The sequence below is a fragment of the Salvelinus alpinus genome, chromosome 17 (assembly GCF_045679555.1).
Source record: "Salvelinus alpinus chromosome 17, SLU_Salpinus.1, whole genome shotgun sequence".
In the NCBI taxonomy this organism is placed as follows: Eukaryota; Metazoa; Chordata; class Actinopteri; order Salmoniformes; family Salmonidae; genus Salvelinus; species Salvelinus alpinus.
In genome coordinates, this window is record NC_092102.1 from 38,382,809 (window position 1) to 38,409,780 (window position 26,972).

At 43.7% G+C, this 26,972-nt stretch overlaps 1 protein-coding gene across 1 annotated transcript; it reads left to right on the top strand.

Moving 5' to 3' along the window:
• Window positions 1-744: 744 nt before the first annotated feature.
• On the top strand, window positions 745-25,599 carry prpf6 (PRP6 pre-mRNA processing factor 6 homolog (S. cerevisiae)). The gene is made up of 21 exons (XM_071348893.1): window positions 745-1,116; window positions 1,859-2,021; window positions 2,114-2,232; window positions 2,350-2,428; window positions 2,613-2,789; window positions 6,558-6,695; window positions 8,501-8,595; window positions 8,693-8,849; window positions 9,240-9,402; window positions 12,695-12,813; window positions 12,966-13,184; window positions 14,202-14,324; window positions 14,490-14,611; window positions 15,283-15,421; window positions 15,568-15,687; window positions 19,258-19,434; window positions 19,746-19,879; window positions 19,985-20,076; window positions 21,154-21,268; window positions 24,675-24,801; window positions 24,890-25,599. The coding sequence occupies exons 1-21, from the start codon at window positions 827-829 to the stop codon at window positions 25,040-25,042; spliced, it is 3,021 nt and encodes a 1,006-aa protein (XP_071204994.1). The 5' UTR covers window positions 745-826; the 3' UTR covers window positions 25,043-25,599.
• Window positions 25,600-26,972: the final 1,373 nt, after the last annotated feature.

The window sequence follows — 26,972 nt, forward strand, 5'->3', positions numbered from 1 at the left end:
CATGCTGAGAACTTGGCTGTAGATGGCTAAAGTTAAAGGTGATGGAATCAAATTGATGCATAGGCGGAGGTACCTCATCACAAGACAGACAGCACAGAAACGTCATATTAGGTTGTAATTACATTTATCGCAGTGAGCCCGTCCTGTGATTGACAATGGACCGCCCAAGAAGGCTTTAGTGTCCATGTTAGACTGGTTTGATATATATTAGATAGTGCATCTCTGTCAAAATGTATGCCAATTAATTTTAAAACACTGTTTAAAATGTGTCGGCCAATCAGCTGTGTTTTTAAATTGGTTCTCTCAAGAAATAGGACAGTGTCGACTTTCATTATGTCAATAATGGTGAAATGCAGACTCAAAATGACCTGGCTGTCAAACCAGATAGGCTGAGGTAGCCTAATGAGCTTCTGTTGATGAGGGCTAGCAGATTCACTCAACTATGTGCTGATCAAATACATGACCCGAAACCAATGCATATTTATTCCCTGTAGTTACAGGTAGACTTAATAAACCATTTAGACTCCAAATTCCAGTTGCCATGTCTGGGATGTGTGCAATGGGCCTAAAGTAGGCTATTCTCCTAGCCTGCACATTTTCCTGTAGTCTGCTGCACTCTGCTGGTAGAGCATGGCAGTAGTAGTTGTAGAGCGCCACAGGGGGCGCTGCTGCAGACCAATGTCATGATTGTAAAAGGAAGTGCGTATGTTATTGTTTCAAAAGTTCCAGTCTGCCGGAAGCTCATACGAAGAAGATTATTCCGGAAGTGAACCCGTTCTTATTATACCTTAGTGAGTGAACCGCGTTGTCTGTATAACTAGCCACGATGGCTAGCAGAGATGGAAACTATAATAACAGAAATCAAAATGATGGTAGAGGCTCTAGGGGCGGTGGACAGAATTTCGGTAGAGGCTCCGGTGGCCGCGGGCAGAATGATGGTAGAGGCTTTGGGGGCGGCGGGCAGAATTCTGGTAGAGGCTCTGGAGGTGGCCGGGGTGGCGGGCGTAATGCCGATCCCCCGCCAATGCCCATGTCCTCCCCGCTCATGGGCAAGAAGAAAAAGCCCTTCCTTGGGATGGCCGCGCCGCTAGGCTATGTGCCTGGACTCGGCAGAGGGTAAGCAGGCATGATGTTAGTTAGCTTAGCCACATAGCTAGCTAGCTACAGTAACTAAGCCACCTTAAATCTTGAATTTGGCTGGCAATCAAGTACTTGTACCTAAATCTTGCTAATAGTGTTAAGATGCAATACGTCTAAAATTCCTTCTTTCTTGTTATTAAGTAACGTTAGTAACTACTTGTGCACCAATGCAATGTTTGGCTCGCAATCTACCTATGTAAACCCTCCAGAACCAGACTGAAACAAAAACTACAGAGGCTGTGGTCTCCAGAAGCAGGATTGAAGATAGCCAGCGTTCTGACCAGCTTGCTTACAACTGCACTAGGGTCTGACAGACTTCCAGTGTAGATTAAGACACCGCTGAGCCAACCCGAGATATGGCTCGGAAAATGTATCTCGATACAGGGATGAGAAATGAGTTATACTCCGAATTGCCCCATTATCCCAACTGAACTATTACAACAACCGCAATTTTTTTTAGCAGTCGTTTAATCTTCTCGGTGTAACAGTTGGGATAATGGGACAATTTGAAGAACACCACATTTCTCATCCCTGGATTGAGGTATGTTTTCCAAGCCATCTCTCGCACCTGCTCTGCTGTGTAATACTCTACACAGGAAGCCTGTCTGACCCTAGTGCAGGTGAAAGCAAGCGGGTCGGATCTGCTGGCTAGATTGAAGAATAATGTTCTAGTCTGTTGTTGAATCTCTCCATCTAACTCTACCTCTTCTGTCTCCAGAGCCACAGGTTTCACCACCCGGTCTGATATCGGTCCCGCTCGAGATGCCAACGACCCGGTAGATGACCGCCATGCTCCCCCGGGGCAGAGGACGGTGGGGGACAAGATGAAGAAGAACCAGGAAGATGACGAAGAGGATCTGAATGACACCAACTATGATGAGGTGCTTGTTTATACATGACACCCAAGAACAAGTTCAGGCAAAGCTCAGCTCTCAACGTATTGTAACATCTGCCTCTGCCCACTTTGTCTCAGTTTAACGGCTATGCTGGCAGTCTGTTCTCCAGTGGACCCTATGAGAAAGACGACGAAGAGGCAGATGCTATCTACGCAGCTCTGGACAAGAGGATGGACGAACGACGCAAGGAGAGAAGGTGAGAGAAGAGACTTCCATGTGTTTATTAGTGTGGGTTACTGCTCCTGAGGGGGTGTGTGTGTGTGTGTGTTACTGCTCTGTTGTGTTAACCCAGTCTGTCCTGTGTGGTCCCCAGGGAGCTGAGGGAGAAGGATGAGATAGAGAAGTACCGTATGGAGCGCCCCAAGATCCAGCAGCAGTTCTCTGACCTCAAGGTTGGTCACTGTGTTCACATGGCAACAGAGTCAACTCTCCTGTACTGTCTCTGAGCAGTCCTACCTTTAAATCTGCCAAAGACACAATTTCCATCTCTTAATGGATAATGACATTGAAAGCAATACATATATTCTACATTCTCTCTCCCTTTCTCTCTCTCTGGCTCTCGGTCTCTGTGTGTAGAGGAAGCTGTCAGGAATGTCAGATGAGGAGTGGCTGAGTATCCCGGAGGTTGGCGATGCCAGGAACAAGCGCCAGAGGAACCCGCGCTATGAGAAACTCACCCCTGTACCAGACAGCTTCTTCTCCAAACACCTGACCACAGGAGACAAGCACACCACCGTGGACCCACTGCAGGGGGTTAGTAACGTTACATGCACAGAAGCAGACACACACTCAAGCATACTCACCAACTTCTAAGGGTCATGCATCGCCGTACTCTCATACCACGCTCTCTCTGTTTTGTCACATGTTGCAGTTTCATTATGTGCCTGTAGGAGTCAACTTCTGCTGAAACATTCTCCAAATCCTACCTAGGGCTGTTGGGGAGACTGTATTACCGCCACACCGGCAGTCACGAGTCATGACCGCAGTAAAATTCCATGTGACTGTCGAGTCACAGTAATCTCCTCTTATGCACTCTGGACATGCTTCGGTAGTACCCAACTTGCTAACGATCATTGGGTCCTGATGGCCTGGTCCTCAGGGCTCTATTGTCCCTCCATCAGGTCCCGATGGCCTGGTACTCAGGGCTCTATTGTCCCTCCATCAGGTCCTAATGGCCTGGTACTCAGGGCTGTATTGTCCCTCCATCAGGTCCTAATGGCCTGGTACTCAGGGCTGTATTGTCCCTCCATCAGGTCCTAATGGCCTGGTACTCAGGGCTCTATTGTCCCTCCATCAGGTCCTAATGGCCTGGTACTCAGGGCTCTATTGTCCCTCCATCAGGTCCTAATGGCCTGGTACTCAGGGCTCTTGTCCCTCTAACCACTCTGACATCAATGTAAATGCTTTCTACGGTGATGATTAATTCAAAACACCCATACTATTAGAGCTTATGCATGGTCTTATGATCGTGCCCTTATACAATACATATTATGCATGACAAAAAACATCAAACAAAACTGATTTAAGATGTCTTTGGTACATAGTTGGTCTGGCCTTTGAGTGTGGACTGTATTATTATGCATACTGGATCGACTGGTCACCTTATGCTCCAAAATGTCTATCCATGAGTCTGGGAGAGAACGTATAGCCCTAGGCTGATTGTGCAGGGCGGCTTACAGTTAGCCTACAATTAGTAAATTTGTATTTGGTTTTGAATAGCCTAGTAATAGGGCTTTTTTTTCATAATTCAATTGTGACATTACTTTAAGCTATACAGAATATCTCACCACCATGCATTTCCATCTCCCCTCTCCTTTATTTTTTTCTCAAGCGCGCAGGCGGGCTGTCAACAGTTTAGTGAAATTTGTTTAGTTGTGAAAACATGTTACTATCGATGTTCCCGAACAGATTCCACTTGGTTTCCCAAATTAAGCACTTGCTATCTGCAGGATCAAGGTTGAAGGGCCCATGGCATACAGAGTTTGGGTGGAAAATCCCGTCGGGCAGCAAGAGCATGCTCCTCAAACAGTGGTTGATGCGTGGAGTGAAATAAATGGAGTGAAAATTATGTTTATTTCTAAGCACATGCTCCGCTATAAAACCGAAGTAGCCTACAAAAGTGACTGGCGGGAAAGCACGCGGCCTACATTCACTATTCCAGTGCATACAGATGACATGTCTTTTGTCCCCTGTCCATTTGATAATGGGACATTCTAAATCGAAACAAATTTTACATATTAGTAAAGACATGATTATAATTGAGAATTGTCTGATGGGTGAAAATATGATCACTTGATGAGAGAACAGCTGTGCAGCCTGAGGCAAGGAAGAGAGCAAGTCTTTTTTTGCTACTTTCTCAAATCATCAATAGCCTATAGTCCCACCATGCAGCCCATATCTGTTCTGATTTCTAACACATTCTAAGGTTTGTATCATTCACAACTAAGGTTGACAAATAACAAAATCTAGCATATAGGACCTGTTTCAAATGATCACTTTTACACTTACTATAAAATAATGAAACGGGACTTATAAGCATATCTTGTCAGCTAATGGAACAGCCTATGACATGGAGTATAGCCATATAACTAACATACAGTAGGCCAACTCATATTCTGTTCTTCTGAAATACATTTTCTTCATATCATAATGTTTCTTTAGACCTGACTAAAATAAAGAATGGATTTATTGTGAGGGTGTATATTCAGGGTTGGGTAGGTTACTTTCTAAATGGAATCCGTAACAGTTAGTAGTTGTCTAAAATTGTAATCTGTGAAGTAACTTTTGTATTACCCAAACTCAGTAATGTAATCTGATTACATTTGTTTACCTTGAGATTACTTTCCCCTTAAGAGGCATTAGAAGAAGTCAAAAATGTATGTTACCAATTGAACGTCATCTATTGCAGGATAAATCAATGTTAAAGTTTACATATCTGGCCATATATGGATGTTACATTTTGCTTTATGGGTTGTTTATGTAGGCTTCTTCTAACCCATCGCTTTCTACTACATATAATAATACTATTAAATTGTATCTTTACATTAAAAACCAAAGTCTATCAGAATTCCATATTTCCAAGTCCTATTCTTGAAGATCAAGGGGTATTACATTTATTGGACTGACTGGCAGTATAGATTAGCCAAATTGTTTTACCTGCGCATGACCCCAAAACTAAGGATTTATTAGCCAGCCCTACTCTGTTGTTTATGATTTTGTTGTCATGGAGGACTGATCGGGCTCATTGATTCGAGTTGAAAAATAAATCCTGCGCTCATGGAATGGCATGCTTTGAGCACTACTGAAAAGTGCTATTTACATGTGAAAAATAAATGCCATATGCTGCATTTGTTATAGGCCTATTGTTTACCTTTTTGTTGGACACTGATATCTTGATAATATGCCGCTGTTTAAAGGGCAAATCTTATGCTCGCTTCGAGCCAAGCAACACTAAAGCATGCACGAGAGCACCAGCTGTTCTGGATGACTGTGTGATAACACGCTAGGTAGCCGATGTCAACAAAACCTTTAAAGAGGTCAACATTCACAAAGCCGCTGGGCAAGATGCATTAACAGGACGTGTACTCAAAGTATGCGTGGAGGTAACCTGTCTAAATGATTACCGCCCAGTGGCACTCAAGTTGGTAGACATGAAGTGCTTTGAAACGCTGGTCATGGCTCACATCAACAGCATCCTCCCAGACACCCTAGACCCACTCCAATTCCCATACCACCCCAACAGATCCTCAGATGACGCAATCTCAATCGCTGTATGTAGATATGTAGATATCAATAATAAGTGATATCATTATCACCGTAGACTACACCACTGCTGTCATCCTTACCTCCAAGCATTTATTCAAGTTGTATAATCTTTGGATGCTGACAGCAGTCGCACCATTGGAAGACATAGCTAGTACTGTAGCCTACTGTACAAAAGCCTATTCCTGCTCTTTTCCCATGATCCATAAAACACATTTGGTGTGTCATCATAGTGGTCTCTGACTTGTGGTCAGACTCGCTCAGGTGGAACAAATTTAAACTTGATCCTTTTTTCAATGCTGATTTGAATGTCATTGAGAAAACAAGTGTCAAATATTTTCCCCCCCACAAACTTCCATTCTGAATTTAAAAGTAATCCTCAAAATAATCATCTGGTTTTTCTAAAGTATCTGTAATCTGATTACAATATGTTTTTTGCTGGTAAAGTAACAGATTACAGTTACCGTTTTTTGTAATCCCTTACTTGTAACCCAGTGTATATTAAATTTAATTATTAGACTATTTTACATGTAGAGCTTCCAAAGGCGTGCATCAGAGGCTTGTATGCGTGGAGGCCTGGAGATGCGAAACTGTTAATTAACGGTCAATTACCTTGAGACCGGCAGTCTTCTGCATGACAATAACCAACTGACAAAATGTCATGACTGCCACAGCCCTAATCCTACCCATGCCAAAAAGTATTTCTAGGCTACTGGTTCTCATCCAGACACTTATTTGTTGTGTTGGTTCCGTCTCCAGTTGAACCTCCCTGGTGGTCTGGAAAGCCCGTACCCTGGGGGGATGACCCCTGGCCTGATGACCCCTGGGACAGGAGAGCTGGACATGAGGAAAATCGGCCAGGCCAGGAACACACTGATGGACATGAGGCTCAGCCAGGTAATGCACCACTTTAGTCCTACTGACTTAAAAGCTTGTGTCTAGTTTGACTGTTATTCCCCAACCTACAGTGTGCTCCAAAAGTATTAGGACAGTTATTGTAATACTTTTCTTTTTGTCTCTGTACTCCAGCACTTTGGATTTGAAATGATACCATGATTATGAGGTTAAAGTGCAGACTGCCAGCTTTCATTTTAGGGTGTGTTCATCTATATCAGGTTTCAGGTAGCCGAGTGGTTAAGAGCGTTGGGCCAGTAACCGAAAGGTCGCTGGTTCGAATACCTGAAGACTGGGTGAAAAATCTGTCTGTGCCCTTGAGGAAGGCTCTTAACTCTAATTGCTCCTGTAAGTCTCTCTGGATAAGAGCGTCTGGTAAATGACTAAAATGTTCATGTAAAATATAATGTGAACATAGTACAAAAGTATTGGGTCAAATTCAAATATGTAGTAAAAGTTTAGAATTTGGTGCCATTTTCCTAGCACGCAATGATTACAAGATTGGATGCATTTGCTGTTTGTTTTGGTTGTGTTTGAGATGATTTTGTGCCTAATAGAAATCAATGGTAAATAATGTATCATACCCCACCAAAAATTCTACCCTCCCATGTTATTGTAATGACGAGAGATTAACATGTCTTGGGGGTATCATATAAAATGCTACCCTCCCATGTTATTATAATGGTGAGAGGTTAACATGTTTTGGGGGTATCATATAAAATGCTACCCTCCCATGTTATTGTAATGGTGAGAGGTTAACATGTTTTGGGGGTATGATATCAAATTCTACCCTCCCATGTTATTGTAATGGTGAGAGGTTAACATGTTTTGGGGGTGTCATATAAAATGCTACCCTCCCATGTTATTGTAATGGTGAGAGGTTAACATGTTTTGGGGGTGTGATATTTGTGCATCTAACATTCTCACTGATCATTATTCATGATTCATTCAGGACTATCTGTAATCATGGTAGAATCCACATTTAATGTAGATGTGTCTAGAAACATATATCTTATTTACAATAAGGGACTCTAAAATGTCACAATACATTATTTGCTATACATTTCTATTGCAATTATCTGAAACGCAAACAGCAAATGCATACAACAAATGTGTAGAGCCACAAGCTTGATGTAGTCATTGTGTGCTAAGAATATGGGACCAAATACAAAATGTTGACTTCTTTAATACACATATCAGTGAATTTGTTGGCTTCTTTAATATACATATCAGTGAATTTGTTGGCTTCTTTAATTCAGGTGAATTTGTCAGAATACTTTTGATCCCCCAAAATCGGGGGGGCTATTTATTTATTAATTTTACCTTTATTTACCTAGGCAAGTCAGTTAAGAACAAATTCTTGTTTACAATCACCGCCTCGGAACAGTGGGTTAACTGCCTTGTTCAGGGGCAGAATGACAGATTTTTACCTTGTCAGCTTGGGGATTCAATCTAGCAACCTTTCGGTTACTGGCTCAACACTCTAACCACTAGGCTACCTGCCACCCTATGTACATAAAGTGCTGTAATTTCTAAACGGTTCACCCGATATGGATGAAAATACCCTGAAATGAAAGCTGACAGTCTGCACTAACCTCATACTCATTGTATCATTTTGAATGTAATGTGCTGGAGTACACAGCCAAAACAACCAAACATGTGTCTCTGTCCCAATTTAGTTTTTGAGCTTACTGTATATGTTATGGAAGGGACTGGTCAGGTGGTATCAAGTCTCCAGTAAGCATGTGATCCCCAGTATAACTTCCTGTTTTGTATATCTGTGCTGCTCTCCATCTCTCTCTTCTCAGGTGTCTGACTCTGTGAGTGGACAGACGGTGGTGGACCCTAAAGGTTATCTCACTGACCTAAACTCTATGATCCCCACGCATGGAGGAGACATCAGGTGAGTGGCCCAGAGAATAAACTTAGCTACGAACACACATTTGTTGCTGATCTATATCTCTGTCTGTGTTGTTGACTGTCTTCTTGTGAATGTGCAGTGACATTAAGAAGGCCCGTCTGCTGCTGAAGTCAGTGAGGGAGACCAACCCCCACCACCCCCCCGCCTGGATTGCTTCGGCCAGGCTAGAGGAGGTGACAGGGAAACTACAGGTGGCCCGGAACCTCATCATGAAGGGCACTGAGATGTGTCCCAAGGTAACATACTTTACAGTTTGTGTATCTTTTCAAAGTGCACTTCTTGCTTCCCATGATGCTTATCTGTATATTTGTGTGTTCACTTTTTAGGTTTTAAATGCGGCATTCAATTTCTCCACCAGTCAGTGTCTGTGCTGGCCTGGTTAGATTTCCAGACATTAAAAATGGGCTGGCCTAATTACCCTGTATTAGATCATAGATAGGTCTAGTCTAGAAGTGTCTCTGGCTGTAATCTGCACATTACTGCAGACTAATGATAGTGCTCAAAAACTTCACCTCATTGGTGATAATGATTGATGGATGTGACTGCTAGTCTACAGCCTGGTGACTCAGCCAAGGCAGTGGTGACCCAGGCAATGTGTATGATGAATGGGTGTGTTTTGTCCCCAGAGTGAGGATGTGTGGCTGGAGGCTGCCAGGCTGCAGCCAGGGGACTCAGCCAAGGCAGTGGTGGCCCAGGCGGTGCGTCACCTCCCCGGGTCTGTCCGCATCTACATCAGAGCAGCCGAGCTGGAAACTGACGTTAGGGCCAAGAAACGCGTCCTCAGGAAGGGTGAGAAGTTTGTGCCCTGTCAAAGCTACAATGGTGCAAACCAGTTCTTGTTGAGACCTGTAAAGCCTTGTTCGCATTGACAGTTTGAAGTGACTCATCAAGTTTTTTTTGCATATCCAATTCGAATCTGTTATTTTTCTTGGAGTCTGAACAGCCAATGGTAGGCATTGTTGTCACCTTAGCTTGCTACCTAACTGTTGAATGATAGGAAGTTATCTGTCTACACCACTGTGCCAAGTCATTACTATGACAACTAGTGTGGTATTGTCAGCAGATGACTTCTGCCTGAACACACACACATCCGATTTGTTCACTTGTAACTTGTTCTTTGGACAGTAGAGCCCGACCAATTTATCGGTTCACCAATATTATTGGCCGATATTTCGTACCGTTTAATCCATTGAAAAGGACCAATATAAGATGCAAAGAAAACGCTCGTCATAAAAGCCGTTCTTGATAGAATTTTACTTTTTGTACATTTCGCGCTACACTAAGACTGGACACTACCACCGGGCCAACGCATCCACACCAGTCAGAGGGGAGAGTGAACTAACTCTTAGTCTTACTGCTTCTACTCTGAGTGCTGAGTGGACAGAAGCTTGCCAGCTCAATAAAGTGCGCACAGGCCATTTACTGTTACGTAAAGTGTCATGGTAGGGTGTCGTGACAAACAATGGATGCAATGCCCAAATGTAAAGTAAGTGCTGTGCTAAGAAGCTCAAAGTTGTGGTAATGTTATAGCTTTTTAGTGAAGCCAGTAATCTGTTGTGTTATTTTTGCTCTTTAGTAAGGGTATTCCTCAAGCTCTAACATTCAAATGTTTTCAGAGACACAAAAAAACATGTCACTGTCACTTGGTAGGGACTGGTCCTTATTCACATTTCGCCAATCGCCATTTCCGTGACGAGTGCAACCTATCCAGTTAACTAGCTGTGTGTGAGGACTTGACGATGTCCTCTGAGGGATGGTGCTATCAGGGATCTTTGGGATGTCCCTACGCTAAATCCCAACCACAGATAGAACAATGAGCAAGATATTTCACCGGATGTATAAATGTGAAGCATCCGGTAGGCGTTGCCACGCACTACCAAATATGGGGATGAGAGGAAACCCAGTGGCTGGCAGTAGGAGAAGATGGGGCGAGATGGATTTTTGCCAACATTCTGCTAATTTTCTCATTGATTAAACATTTGATCTCAATACAGTTTTCTGTTTCCAAAACTAGAATCTGTTACAAAGAGAGTAGACTAAGTTTGTAGACTTAAAAATTGCATTATTTAGGAGTGCAAGGGCAAATTTAGTTATTGCACACGCACACTACACCGGGTAGTGTTCCCTAACAGAAATATCCAAATACATGATACAATGCGGCAATACGACCTCGATTGCTCAGTTTAGCTGAGCGGCCAGCTCTAGGAAGAGTCTTGGTGGTTCCAAACTTCTTCCATTTAAGAATGATGGAGGCCACTGTGTTCTTGGGGACCTTCAATGCTGCAGATTTTTTTTGGGTACCCTTCCCCAGATCTGTGCCTCGACACAATCCTGTCTCGGAGTTCTACGGTAAATTCCTTCGACCTCATGGCTCTGTTATGCACTGACGAGTGTGTTCCTTTCCAAATCATGTCTGATAAATTGAATTTACCACAGGTGGACTCCAGTCAAGTTGTAGAAATGTCTCAAGGATGTTCAATGGAAACAGGATGCACCTGAGCTCAATTTCGAGTCTCGTAACAAAGGGTCTGAATACTTATGAAAGTAAGGTATTTCTGTTTTTGTTTTTTTATACATTTGCTAAAAATAAAATAAAAATCTGTGTTCACTTTGTCTTTATGGGGTATTGTGTGTAGATTGATGAGGAAACAGTTTTATGTAATACATTTTACATGAGGCTGTAACGTAACAAAGTGGAAAAAGTCAAGGGGTCTGAATACTTTCCAAATGCACTGTATATCAGTTATCGGTGAATATTTCCACTCTAAAATTGGAATTGGATCCAAAAATCCCATATCGGCCTGGCTCTATTGGACAATCAGTTTTTAAAAATGAAATTGAAAAACAAAACTGATGTAATCATTAAGGCCTGCACTGTGAACAAGGCTTAAGTGTCTGCTATTGAGACTATTGAGCTTGGACTAGTGATGAAAGGAAAGACTGAGAGAAGAGGGAAATAAAAAGTTCAACAGGCCACCACTCCATTTGAACCCAACCTTGAACCTTGTTTCTTATCCCAGTTGACACTTCCAGCCATGTGAGAGCACTGCTCCATTACACACACACACACAGTGCTGTTCCCAGCAGCATACTTCTTTGAGAGACTGGATGTTTTGCTTCCTTTGAAAGTGTTCAGCCCCTACATATCTGGGCTGCCCCTGTCTGTATTTCACCATAGAAATAAAAAACCTTCTCTATTTATCCATCACAGTGTGCCTAGAAGATTGAGGCAATGTGTTGGTATTAAAATGATAATTGCCATGATTACATTATGACATTTTTTGCAGAAATGTTTGTGTTTTAGGGTTGGACAATATCCAGATTTTCATATCGTCACGTCATCGGGATTTACGGTATTACTGTCTTAGTGCACAAGGGGGCACTAAAAATGCAACAAAAAAACAAATGGGCGTCTATTACCAGAATGCTAACAAAATTAGCACAGGTAATGGCGTATAGTGGCTGCTAGCTAAATATGCTAACGAGCACAAATGAAAATAAACTAATTGCGAATACAGGCAATCCAGCTCATAAAGAAAAAAATCTGTAGTTAGGTTTCCATCCAACTGGCAACAAATCTGCTTCAAGAAAATGTGTATTTTCCCACCAGTGCTGTTTCCACCAAACGGACTTGTTGCAGATAAAAGTCACGTTATGACAATCCACACAAAATGTACTTTTTCACTTATGTTTTCATGTACCAAATAAAAATTGAATGTTCAATGTGTATCCATCGCATTTTCAACTCTACCGATAGTTTTGTTACCAAAACTGTTGCGTTAAATGGCCTTTGTGCCTACTCTGGTCATACCGTGGGCTTTCACCACCCTGTGAAGAGTCGTAGTGGGAGGACCTAATGCACCATGTCATCCCATGACTCCCAACTTTACTTCCATATGATGGTTATTCTATCAATATTTGCACATAAAGGCGTTGCCACTGTCGTTTCACGCATATGTAATTTTACTGACAAAAAGATCCCACCATGTCGAACAAACGATCGGTCATTTATACAATTCGGTCACGGGCCAAAAAAGTTTGGGAACCCCGGGTGTAACTCCTCTCTCTGTGTGTCCCACAGCGCTGGAGAATGTGTCTAAGTCAGTTCGTCTGTGGAAAACTGCTGTAGAACTGGAGGAGCCAGAGGATGCCAGGATCATGCTGAGCAGAGCTGTGGAGTGCTGTCCCACTAGCGTGGAGGTACACACATTGATATTGTGCAATGTTCTCATAAGGACCCAGTCTCATACAACTCTACCTTCTGCATTCTGACCCTGACTGCTCATCCCAAAATATCAACTTTTTTTTTTACACCCCCTTCCCTCACCTTCCTGCCCCCTCTACCTGTCTAGTTGTGGCTGGCACTGGCGCGGTTGGAGACCTATGAGAATGCCAGGCGTGTCCTGAACAAGGCCCGTGAGAACATCCCTACGGACCGCCACATCTGGATCACCGCCGCCAAGCTGGAGGAGGCCAACGGGAATACGCAAATGGTGGAGAAGATTGTTGACAGAGCCATCACATCACTCGGAGCCAATGGGGTCGAGATCAACAGAGAACAGTGGATACAGGTGAGAGGGAGAAAGTGTGTGAGAGAGAGGTGACAATTTAGAGCACGAAACACCAGTGTGCTACAAAGTGTTATTTTCCTGTGACCCACTGAATAAACAACAGTCTCCTGCAGCCATTATCCAAAAGCCTTCCGCTTCACCCCAGCATATTCAAAACGTCTAATGTTGACAAGTTCCTTCACCCTTTACTCAAATCATGTCTATGTTGCCCTTGACTCCACTGTGTAAAAGGATACTGTAGTCACTTCCTCTCTTCAGAGGTGCTGGCGTCCCAGAGTCATTTGGAACAACTCTCGTCCATCTTATTTAATCACTGCAGCACAAAACAAGTGGAGAACTCAAACACTTTGCACGGTGTGTGTGTGTCACTTCCTGCAGGTAGGTGACTGATGTCTTTCTGACCTCTGTGCATTTCACCTCTGTTCAACTTGCACTTATTGTTGTGCAACCAAGCTTTGGATTGCAATTATCTGTCGGATTTATTTTTTGGTTTTCTTTTCCCTTGTTTTTACTCATTTCTTGGCTCTAAAGTGAAGTGGTCCATCAACAGTTCTCTGGAACAGGCATGGGAGGTATATTGGAGTACACAGGGGTAATATTAAGCATATGGGTTTGGCACTGCAGAGCCAGATCAAACACTGGCTTGATTCAGCTCAAAAGAAAGAGATCATGTCATGTTTTTCCCCAGTACAGTTGGATGCCCTAGCCGCCCATAAATCAGTCTATAAATGGTTGAGGATCCCTGGTTGTTTTTTTAGAGGACGTGGGGACAAGTTTTCACATAAATCGCTCTGTAGTTGCTCCAGCATTCCACTGGCTTGCCTGTGGTTCTCTCTCGCTCTCTCTCCTCCCCCTCTCTCCTGTCCTTCCTTTCAACTCCCCCCCTCCCTTTCAAACTTTTCTCACGATTCGTCTTCTCTTCCCTCCCTCATCTTTTCATTTTCCCTCCCGTCCGTACCCCTCTCTGTCCTCTCCTCGCTCAACCTATTCTTTCTGCCTCTCCCCCCTCGTCTCCAGGATGCAGAGGAATGTGATAAAGCTGGCAGCGTGGCAACGTGCCAGGCAGTGATCCGGGCGGTTATTGGCATCGGCATCGAGGAGGAGGACTGTAAACACACCTGGATGGAGGATGCAGAGAGTGTAAGCATGATGACCTTTCACCCATTCCTTATCCTCTAATATCTCCATCCCCCGGATCTAATATCGCGATCCCCCTGGATCTATTATCGAGATACTCAGTTTATATTAGACACATATGGCATGTCCTTAGTTTGATACATTATCTGTAATTATTTTTTATTTCAGTGTGTGTCCCATGGGGCTCTGGAGTGTGCCCGTGCCATCTATGCCCACGCCCTGCAGATGTTCCCTAGCAAGAAGAGTGTGTGGCTCCGCGCAGCCTACTTCGAGAAGAACCACGGCACCAGGTGTGTGTTGAAAGTTGAATTAAATACCGGTACCTATTGATTGTAATTGTATCAAAGTAGATATCATCACTGTGGCACGATGTCATTGGCAAATGATTCAATAGAAGCCAATCAATTTCATTAGTTGCTTTTCATTCATTTAATGTATGTAAAATAGTAATTATTTATGTAAGGAATCAACGAGGGGCTATGCGTTCTCTGGAAAATAATGAGGGACGTGGAAGGTGTGTTCCACAACGCATTAGCGAAGTGGAACTGACCTTCCACGAGAACGCATAGCCCCAAGTTGATTATCCGATTTATACCATGGCAGTAATTTAACAAATTTACTGCTAGAAATGTGTTGATTTGCAGGGAGAAATGTGTTTAACATCCACTGAAGTAGCTAGCAAGTTTACTAGATAGCGACAATAGTTGCCTTGGTAACAAACAGACTTGCTAGTTTAGCTAACCAAACCCATACGGTTAGTTATGATCAATCACTGTTTCAAAGCCTGCCTGTCCTCACACTTTCTCACCATTACTTATTCAATCTCTTTCCTTTCTCCCCCCTCTGTCTTTACCCACATCTCTCACTCCCTCATTTTCTTCTCATCTGACCCCCTTTCTATCTCTCCATGATGCACCCTTTTACTTCTCACTGTCCACTATCCACCCCCCCTCCCCCTCAGGGAGTCTCTGGAGGCGCTGCTGCAGAGGGCAGTGGCTCACTGTCCCAAGGCTGAGGTACTATGGCTGATGGGGGCCAAGTCTAAGTGGCTGGCTGAGGACGTGCCTGCTGCCCGCAGCATCCTGGCTCTGGCCTTCCAGGTGAGAGAGAAACAATGATCTTGCTAGCTGGAGTAAACATGCTTATTCCAACAGTATCTTTCTTTATAATAACAGGGTACACAGCAAAGTGCAAACCAACATTTGGTGGAAGTAAAACACCCTTCCTCCTATCTGTCTGTGTCCAGGCTAACCCTAACAGTGAGGAGATCTGGCTGGCTGCTGTGAAGTTGGAGTCTGAGAATAATGAATACGAGAGAGCACGTCGACTACTGGCCAAGGCCCGCAGCAGTGCTCCTACTGCCAGGGTGAGTGTGGGGGTTTGTCGGGGTTTCCGTTAGCCGGCAATTGCCTGCTTTCGGCCAATAAATCGAAATGAAAAGCCGATCAAATTGTTGTCGGCCAAAAAAAATCCCATTTATTAATTGATGGAAATACCAGTCGATGGAAATACATTTGACCGTCATGCTTATCAGTATATAGGTTAATGTGCATCATTTGGTGGAATGAAATTGGCCTATTTTCGTTAGTCATTATGTATCTTATTCATCTAACACAACTATCATACACGCCCAGCATACAGAGCCTATTTTGAGTGGGATTTCTCCTGATGGAGGAAAACATGCACTTTTATATAAGCCCATTCATTGCGCAACAATTCTAAATGCAATCGCATGTTAAACCATTTGGTGCCAGGTAAGATTATCATTATGTGCATTTTCATGGATCAGTTTTATTTCAATAATAACTTTTTAGTTTCTATGTATGCTTAGATGTTTTTCACTGACAGCCCCAGCTCAATAATCAGCTAGGCCTATTGCCACGTGCACTGCAGGCTTCCCAAATAGACATAAAAATTGTAATAAATAAATAAATAATGATCCTTGATTTCTCTGGCCAAGTCATGCTTTCTGGTGAAGTATTTTCACTGATTTTATTTTATGTATTTTATGTCTCCTGTTCTATTGGACCCACTGCTATGTCATTTCTCTCCTGTTCTATTGGACCCACTGCTATGCCATTTCTCTCCTGTTCTTTTGGACCCACAGCTATGTCATTTCTCTCCTGTTCTATTAGACCCACCGCTATGCCATTTCTCTCCTGTTCTATTGGACCCACCGCTATGCCATTTCTCTCCTGTTCTATTGGACCCACCGCTATGTCATTTCTCTCCTGTTCTATTGGACCCACTGCTATGTCATTTCTCTCCTGTTCTATTGGACCCACCACTATGCCATTTCTCTCCTGTTCTATTGGACCCACCACTATGCCATTTCTCTCCTGTTCTATTGGACCCACCACTATGCCATTTCTCTCCTGTTCTATTGGACCCACCGCTATGTCATTTCTCTCCTGTTCTATTAGACCCACCACTATGTCATTTCTCTCCTGTTCTATTAGACCCACCACTATGTCATTTCTCTCCTGTTCTATTAGACCCACCACTATGTCATTTCTCTCCTGTTCTATTAGACCCACCACTATGTCATTTCTCTCCTGTTCTACTGGACCCACCACTATTTCATTTCTCTCCTGTTCTATTGGACCCACTGCTATGTCATTTCTCTCCTGTTCTATTGGACCCACCGCTATGCCATTTCTCTCCTGTTCTATTAGACCCACCACTATGTCATTTCTCTCCTGTTCTATTGGACCCACTGCTATGTCATTTCTCTCCTGTTCTATTGGTTTTCATATCAACTTTCTTTAATTGTCCTCAAGCCAAAGGCACAATCCAAGTCATATTAGCAACCCAATTAGCTGTTGCATCTTTAGATTCCTCCTGTTTCTACTTTTTTAACAGATTTTCATCTCTGTCACACGCTATCAGGTGAACTGTTTAGAATGGCATCTTCCCAGCGAATTGCATTTTGACAAATGTTTGAAAATTATGTTTTTTTGTCTCCTTCATTACATGAGTTCCGTGGTCTGTTAAGACGCATTTCCATAATCTAAATGTGATTTCTGTCATGGCCGGTGAATTAAAATCTTCCCGGTCATCTTCCCGGTCAACCCTGGGTTGTGTATGGGTGGGAATGAGCGGATGTGTGATAGAGGATATATAATATGATGCTTGTGTATGGTTCACGTGTGAGCCTCGACCGGAACTTTAGTTGAGGGGGGACAGAAGACAATATCCTGCTGCTCCACTGTACAGATGTCAAGTCTTAATTCGACCAGTTTCTCACCGCAGGAAAATAATCCTGCAGCTACAAGAAACGTGGATTATAATCAATGGACATTTTTTTAGGGGTTAATACATTTTTTGTTAGGGAAAATCAAGTCGGACAATTTTTACGTGGAAATTACAAACTTTTGAAATTACACTACAAGTTTATATTTCCTGCGGCGCAGGACAATTCTCTGGGAAAACAGAGTGATCAAATTTAGCCATAACCTTTAACTGTTAGCCTCAGCCAAGACTCCTCTATGGATACAAAGAGCTGAATCAGAGCGAGTCCTACAGTCAGCCAAGACTCCTCTATGGATACAAAGAGCTGAATCAGAGCGAGTCCTACAGTCAGCCAAGACTCCTCTATGGATACAAAGAGCTGAATCAGAGCGAGTCCTACAGTCAGCCAAGACTCCTCTATGGATACAAAGAGCTGAATCAGAGCGAGTCCTACAGTCAGCCAAGACTCCTCTATGGATACAAAGAGCTGAATCAGAGCGAGTCCTACAGTCAGCCAAGACTCCTCTATGGATACAAAGAGCTGAATCAGAGCGAGTCCTACAGTCAGCCAAGACTCCTCTATGGATACAAAGAGCTGAATCAGAGCGAGTCCTACAGTCAGCCAAGACTCCTCTATGGATACAAAGAGCTGAATCAGAGCGAGTCCTACAGTCAGCCAAGACTCCTCTCTGGATACAAAGAGCTGAATCAGAGCGAGTCCTACAGTCAGCCAAGACTCCTCTATGGATACAAAGAGCTGAATCGGAGCGAGTCCTACAGTCAGCCAAGACTCCTCTATGGATACAAAGAGCTGAATCAGAGCGAGTCCTACAGTCATCCATCCTCCAGTTTGCCCAACCTCAACATCAGTGTCGGGTGAAAGAGAACGAAAGCCCCAGGGGATATTTCAAAACTCATTTGTCTTGTCAGAATGGCCCAGTGGGATATATAGATCACATGGTGTGCACACACACAGTTCCCTCAGTCATTTACTATCAGGGGAAATGTGAATGTGGAAGCTGCTGGCTGTGCTAGGTGTGTAGGGGTTGCTTCTCGGTCACGTAGAACACCAGCAGTTGGTGAGGTGGAGACCTCAGACTTGTTTTGGGAGGAAGTATTATATGAATCTAATGGTGTGTTATCCATGCGTCCATGCCCAGGCTTGCTAGATTCACAACTGGATGGGAAACTGCCAAAGTGCTGTCTGTCTCCAGGAGATCATAGCATTGCCTTGCCAGATAAAGTAACTATGTGGTGTTGTTGAAGGTAGAAACACTCAGGCTAGGCTTGAGGATGTTGCACCTGGCAGCATTAACATGATATTAGTTACATTTGAAATGGTTGTCTGATGTCTTGCCACCAAAAATGTATTTGTTCAATGCTATTTCTTCTGCAAGATTTTATTCAGAATGGAATGCTGCTGAGAATAAGTGTTCTAATGTCAAATCAAATGTTATTTGTCACATACACATGGTTAGCAGATGTTAATGCCAGTGTAGCAAAATGCTTGTGCTTCTAGTTCCGAAAATGCAGTAATAACCAACGAGTAATCTAACCTAACAATTTCACAACAACCACCTTATACACACAAGTGTAAAGGGATGAAGAATATATACATAAAGATATATGAATGAGTGATGGAGGCCTCCATGTAATGACTAAGATGAAACATGTATATACAGAGTGTGTGTTTGTCCCATTGCAGGTGTTTATGAAGTCAGTAAAGCTGGAGTGGGTTTTGGGGAACATCGAAGCGGCCCACGAGCTGTGCACCGAGGCTCTTAAACACTATGAGGACTTCCCCAAGCTCTGGATGATGAGGGGACAGATAGAGGAGCAGTCTGAGCACAACGAGAAGGCCAGGGAGGCCTACAACCAGGGGGTGAGGAAGGGGAGAGAGGGAGAGAGAAGGCCAGGGAGGCCTACAACCAGGGGGTGAGAGAGGTGGAAGGGAGATTGGACGTGAAGACAGGAGCGGGCATTCTGGATGATGAGCGATCTGAATACATTCATATAGCTAGAGAGACAGTAGGCTGTCTGAAGTTCAATGTGGCCCAGTTATTGATCCGGTCTTAAAACAGATGTGAGTTTAACACTGATTCATCTTAACTCTGTGTCTGTGTCTGTGTCTGTGTGTGTGTGTGTGTGTGTGTGTGTGTGTGTGTGTGTGTGTGTGTGTGTGTGTGTGTGTAGCTGAAGAAGTGTCCCCACTCCATGTCCCTGTGGCTGCTGCTGTCTCGTCTGGAGGAGAGGGTTGGCCAGCTGACCAGGGCCAGATCCATTCTGGAGAAATCACGCCTCAAGAACCCACAGAGCCCAGACCTATGGTGAGATATACAGACGCATTACGCTTACACACAGACACACACACACACACACTTAAAACACACAAACTGGGTGATGCATACACATTACCTTGTGTGTGTTGTCAGGTTGGAGTCGGTGAGATTGGAGTTCAGGGCAGGGCTGAAGAACATCGCCAACACACTGATGGCTAAAGCCCTACAAGAGTGCCCCAACTCAGGTAAGACAGTCAGTCACAATGTGTGTGTGATGGAAAGTCATTCTCAGTCTTTTTAGTCTGCTAGATCCAGGTGATGATTGTCCCAGTTAGCTAGGTCTCACTGTTGAGAATATGAGATGTATTTACTCACATAAACCAGGTTTCCATCTAACATTTTTATGCGAGTAAAGTACACGTCGGATAGATAATGTCACGACAGACCTGATGGAAACAGCAAATGTGTCGGTAAACTTTGGAAATGTCGACAAAACAATACTCTAGCCAAGGTGGGATCTTCTTGTGAAATGGAGGTGGAAATGCCTTTATGCACAAATATGGATATAATAACCATTTTGACGTAAACTTGGAGTCACGCGATGATATGGTGTGTGGTCTTTCCACTAGGACTCGTCAGGAAAGCATGCAATTTATTAGGCTGCAGATGAAATAAGTTCTGAACTTCACAGGGTGGTGAAAGTGCTAGATGAGCTTGATGATCCTTTCCAATACATTTTGAGGGTCTTTTTCTGGTGACATGATGATTGATGCTTGACTGCCGTTTGACAAAACAAAATAATAATGATCTCATCATGTAGTATGCTGTTTCTTCGAGCTGCTGGGCACATTTGCTCTTTAACGCAACAATATTTTTTAACAAACCCATCAGTAGAGTTGAAAATGCGATGGAAACCCATTTACATTAGATTTTTTTATTCAGTACATAGGAATTTAACTGCACAAGTCATTTGTGTGTGCATTACGTCATCACGCACAGCCTTTTATCTGCAACAAGTCAATTTGATGATGTGAACATCTCCGCTGGGAAATGTTGTCTTTTTGTATTTATGTGGATTTTAGAATATTCGCATGGAAATCTGTCGCCAACTGGTTGGAAACCTAGCTAGTGAAGTGTAAATAAAACAGAAGTGTAATGCGTTTACTCAAGTGACATGGTTTAGTCAGAATCAGAAGGTTAAAGTTGTTTGTGTTTTAACTATGTCTATATTTAATCATGATCATCAGTTCAACATGAAACAGTTCAGGGTGGAGAAAATACTCTTACATATTGTATTTACATATATCTCTGTCTTTCTGTAGGTATCCTGTGGGCTGAGGCAGTGTTTCTGGAGGCACGGCCCCAGAGGAAGACTAAGAGTGTTGATGCTCTGAAGAAGTGTGAACACGACCCACACGTCCTGCTAGCCGTGGCCAAGTACGACACACTACCAACCTACAGAACATGAATCTTTCACTCTTTCTCTCTCAACCTCCCCCCTCTTATCTTTGCTATGACCACCTTCCCCTTTGTACTGTCTCAGTAGGACAACCTCCCCCCTCCTCTTATCTTTGCTATGACCACCTTCCCCTTTGTACTGTCTCAGTAGGACAAACTCTCCCTTGCTCTGCTTTCATTCCTTCAGTAGGTTAAACTCTCCCTCTCTGCTTTCATTCCTTCAGTAAGTTAAACTCTCCCTCTCTGCTTTCATTCCTTCAGTAGGTTAAACTCTCCCTTGCTCTGCTTTCATTCCTTCAGTAGGTTAAACTCTCCCTTGCTCTGCTTTCATTCCTTCAGTAGGTTAAACTCTCCCTTGCTCTGCTTTCATTCCTTCAGTAGGTTAAACTCTCCCTTGCTCTGCTTTCATTCCTTCAGTAGGTTAAACTCTCCCTTGCTCTGCTTTCATTCCTTCAGTAGGTTAAACTCTCCCTTGCTCTGCTTTCATTCCTTCAGTAGGTTAAACTCTCCCTTGCTCTGCTTTCATTCCTTCAGTAGGTTAAACTCTCCCTTGCTCTGCTTTCATTCCTTCAGTAGGTTAAACTCTCCCTTGCTCTGCTTTCATTCCTTCAGTAGGTTAAACTCTCCCTTGCTCTGCTTTCATTCCTTCAGTAGGTTAAACTCTCCCTTGCTCTGCTTTCATTCCTTCAGTAGGTTAAACTCTCCCTTGCTCTGCTTTCATTCCTTCAGTAGGTTAAACTCTCCCTTGCTCTGCTTTCATTCCTTCAGTAGGTTAAACTCTCCCTTGCTCTGCTTTCATTCCTTCAGTAGGTTAAACTCTCCCTTGCTCTGCTTTCATTCCTTCAGTAGGTTAAACTCTCCCTCTCTGCTCTCGAAACTGCAATATTGTTTCATTTTCTGAAACATGGCTCTCGGACAAGACACCCCCCATGACTATCCAACTCAATGGATTCTCCATTCACCAGGCGGACAGGACAGTGGAGTCAGGGAAATCAAGGGGGGGGGGGGCCTCTAACTCCAGCACGATGGAAGTGTCGACCCACTGTTCACCCGTCTTGGAATTCCTGATGGTCAAATGCTGACCCTTCTATCTCCCGAGGGAGTTTTCAGCTGTTATCGTGAATGTTGTAAACATTCCACCTCAGGATAAGAAAAAGCCTGCCCTTAACGAACTGTACAAGGCTTTACACCAGCAAGGAAACCTATATCCAGAGGGTGCTTTTCTGGTGATCGACGATATTAATTCCTGTCACAAAAACACGTGATGCCCAACTTCCATCAACATGTCTCCAACGACACTAGGGGTGATAAAGTCCTAGACCACTGTTATTCTACCCACAAGCAAGCATGTAAGGCCCTTCCTCATCCGCCATTCGACAAATCAGATCATGACTCTGTTCTCCTGCTTCCTGTTTACAAGCAGAAACTCAAACAGGAAGTACCCGTGACACGCTCAGTTAAGAAATGGTCACCAGAATCACAGATGATGCTACAGGTCTGCTTTGCTAGCAGGCTAGGGTTCGCTGCTTCCCCAATCAAAAGACCTGGATTAACACTGAGGTTGGCGCTAAAATAAAGGCCAAGGCTACCGCACACAGCGCTATCGTAGACAACCCTGAGTCTACGGCAAAGGACAGGAACGACTAAGAAGTCCCGCTATGACCTCTTCAGTCATCAAACGAGCCAAAGGACAATCATACTACACAGGCTCCGCCGCCCGCCGCATGTGACAGGGGCTACAGTCCATTACGGACTGCAAAGGATGACCTTACCGTGATCTGCCCAGCGAGGCCTCTCTACCAGACCAACTCAATGCATTTTCTGCACGCTTTGACAACAACAACATAGCGTCGGGTGTGAGGGCCGTCACCGATCTAGAGGACTGGGTGATCTCACACATTGACTACTGCACTGTAGCACTCACTCGTGTAATCATGAAGTGCTTTGAGAGGCTGGTTATTGCACACATTAACTCAACCATCCCAGACACCCTAGACACACTCCAATTTGCATACCGCCCCAACAGATCCATATATAACACAATCTCAATTTCTCTCCACACTGCCCTCACCCACCTAGATAAGAGGAAAACCTATGTTAGTACTCTGTTCATTGACTACAGCTCAGCGTTCAACACCATTGTCCCCTCCAAGCTCGTCACCAAGCTTAGAACTCTGGGTCTGAACGCCTCCCTCTGCAACTGGTTCCTGGACTTCCTGATGGGCCGAGCCCAGGTGGTGAGGGTAGGCAACATAACCTCTGCCAAGCTAACCCTCAACACGGGGCCTCCTCAGGGGTGTGTGCTTAGTCCCCTCCTGTACTCCCTGTTCACCCACGACTGCATGGCCCCAAACGACTCCAACACCATCATTAAGTTTGCTGATGACATGACGGTGGTAGGCCTGATCACCGGTGACGACGAGTCAGCCTACAGGGAGGAGGTCAGTAACCTGGCAGTGTGGTGCCAGAACAACCTCTCCCTCAACGTCAGTAAGACCAAGGAGCTGATTGGGTACAACGGGAAAGGCTGTAGGAAGGCTGTAGGAGGTTGAAATAGTTTGGCATGGGCCCTCGTATCCTCAAATTTCTACAGCTGTACTATTGAGAGTATTTTAACTGGCTGCATCAATGCCTGGTGTGCCAATCGCACGGTGCTACAGAGCGTGGTGCGGACAACTCGGTACATCACTGGGGCCGAGATCCCTGCCATCCGTGACATCTGTATCAGGCGGTGTTAGGAATATCCTGAAAGTCGTTAGACTCCAACCACCCAAGCCATAGACTATCCTCTATGCTTCCACACGGCAAGTGGTACCGGTGCAGTGTTCAAAGCTGTCATCAAGACAAAGGGAGGCTACTTTGAAGAATCTCAAATATAAAATATATTTTGATTTGTTTAACACTTTTTACATTTTTTTAAACACATTTTTTGGTTACTGCATGATTCGATATGTGTTATTTCATAGTTTTGATGTCTTCACTATTATTCTACAATGTAGAAAATACAACAACAAAAAAATACTTGAATGAGTAGGTGTGTCCAAACTTTTGACTGGGACTGTACATATTGACCGCCATCACTCCCGTATCCCAGCACATTGTAAACATGGTATTGGAACTGAGCCTGTATATGGAATGCTTGCTTGCTTACTTATTGTGTTCTTCATATTTCTTATTTCTCGTGTTTTTCTTCTAGTACGTTATTAATTATTGCATTTTTGAGTTTGCAAGAAAGGCTTGTGCATGTGACATTACAACTTGAAACTTAAAACTTTCATTCCTTCAGTAGGTTAAACTCTCCCTCGCTCTCTCTTGCTTTCACTCTGTCAACATATTGGTCGTGATCTGGCGGTAACCAGCTCGTGTGTGTGTGTGTGTGTTGCAGGCTGTTCTGGAGCGAGCGTAAGATCACTAAGGCCAGAGAGTGGTTCCTGAGGACAGTGAAGATTGAGCCTGACCTGGGAGATGCCTGGGCCCTCTTCTACAAGTTTGAGATGCAACACGGCACTGAGGTCTGTGGGAATGAGCTTGTATGCGTGTGGGAGGCTCTGTGTTGTTCTATGGTGTCTCACATCCTCTCTCTCTCTGTGTCCCCTGTAGGAGCAGCAGGAAGAGGTGCGTAAGCGTTGTGAGAACGCTGAGCCGCGTCACGGGGAGCTGTGGTGTGCCGAGTCCAAACATGTCCTCTACTGGCAGAAGAAGATAGGAGAGATCCTAACACAGGTCGCCTCCAAGATAAAAAACACCTTCTAAAGTTGGACAGACAGACTGTGTGTGTTATGGATCTGTTTCTATGACTCCATGCCCCTCTGTCCACTAACCAGTGACACACACCTCAGGTTCTCTCCTTTCAAAGTCTGTGGTAGGGAGTAGCAGCATAATTGCAGTCTTCGGACACACTTGCCTGGGCTGAGGAGTGGACTATGGTTCACTATTAGTACAGAATATTTGCATATTTACAGTGTTATACAATGTATGCAGAGTTTTTTTTTTAAAGCACATTGCTGTTGGGAAAATGAAAACAGGATATTTTGTTGAACTTCATTTTTTATGGAATTGTGAAATATAATGTCCTTCAATTGAATCCGCAAGTGTATTCTTGGAGCAGACTAAGTTACCTGATACCAGCTCTGTAAAGAAGTTAATGTGACCATTCATTTAACCATGGTATTGTTTTCTACTCCTCTGTAATTTGATTGATCGAGATATACACCGTAAATAGTTAGTCATGATTCACTGTTTGTGTATGTCTTACAACTGTTTAAAACCGCTCCGGACGATTCCTCAATAAACAACAAACTGAAAATCGACCATTTAATTGCCTTGAATATGAGATGTTTTCTTAAGAAAACAAGCATCTTCCCAGATCTGTATGTGGCATGACACTGATGGTGAGATGGGTCGGCTCAAGGTCACTGCCAAAGTAAAGGAAATCGAAGCCCATTTTTATTTGTCACATACTTCGTAAACAGCAGGTGTAGACTAATGATGAAATGCTTACTTACGGGTCCTTTTCCAACAATGCAGAGTTAATTTAAGATTCTATTGACGCACCTGTGCGTCAATCTAAGTAACATAATGAAAAAAATCGCTATCATAATCCATTAGTTTAAACTAGAGATAAGAGTTTTTGCATGTGCTGTGTCTCAATCCACCGCATCCGAGTGACAGCCTTTTGCATCTGCAGTGGAAAGTGGCCGAGCTACAGCAGTGTTTGTCAGACCATGAGGCAACCCAAAAATTGGTCTTCTTACGAACTATTATGACCACTCTATTGAAAGGGGAGACACCCATGAACACAGTGGCCTTCTCTGTTTTAGTCTACGACCCCCACAAGTGTCACAGGACTTGTGTGAAGGGAACGCATACAAACCACCTAGTTTGGAGGTAGTTTTGTGGCAACAAAAGTAAGGGGTTAAATGTGTCATATTTCCTAGATATGACACTCTTCAAAACCCTATTCCTTATGATACATTTTTGGCTGTTTTTGCCATTTCTGAATGTGTTATTCAATATTTTATTTACAATTATTTTGATACCCAAAGGGGTCCTAAACTTCAAAATCAAATAGCTTAATGATCCATGGTATGGCCATCTTAAAACTATTTCATGTGTTAGCTTAGTAACCCCCCCCCCCCCCCCACCTTAAAGCATGGGTATGAGGTAATTGAGGTAGCTATGTACAAATAGACTCTCCCTTGCTCTGCTTTCATTCCTTCAGTAGGTTAAACTCTCCCTTGCTCTGCTTTCATTCCTTCAGTAGGTTAAACTCTCCCTCTCTGCTTTCATTCCTTCAGTAGGTTAAACTCTCCCTTGCTCTGCTTTCATTCCTTCAGTAGGTTAAACTCTCCCTCTCTGCTTTCATTCCTTCAGTAGGTTAAACTCTCCCTTGCTCTGCTTTCATTCCTTCAGTAGGTTAAACTCTCCCTTGCTCTGCTTTCATTCCTTCAGTAGGTTAAACTCTCCCTTGCTCTGCTTTCATTCCTTCAGTAGGTTAAACTCTCCCTTGCTCTGCTTTCATTCCTTCAGTAGGTTAAACTCTCCCTTGCTCTGCTTTCATTCCTTCAGTAGGTTAAACTCTCCCTTGCTCTGCTTTCATTCCTTCAGTAGGTTAAACTCTCTAAATAGAAAGTAGCAGCAGCATATGTGAATGTGAGTGTGTGTGTCATCCATATTCATGTGT

Excerpts from the sequence above, each read along its gene's own strand:
- prpf6 (XM_071348893.1), top strand. The coding sequence starts at position 827 with ATGGCTAGCAGAGATGGAAACTATAATAACAGAAATCAAAATGATGGT. Across the intron at positions 8,596-8,692 it reads ACGCATGGAGGAGACATCAG|TGACATTAAGAAGGCCCGTC; the intron begins GTGAGTGGCCCA and ends GTGAATGTGCAG. Across the intron at positions 24,802-24,889 it reads AGATGCAACACGGCACTGAG|GAGCAGCAGGAAGAGGTGCG; the intron begins GTCTGTGGGAAT and ends TGTCCCCTGTAG.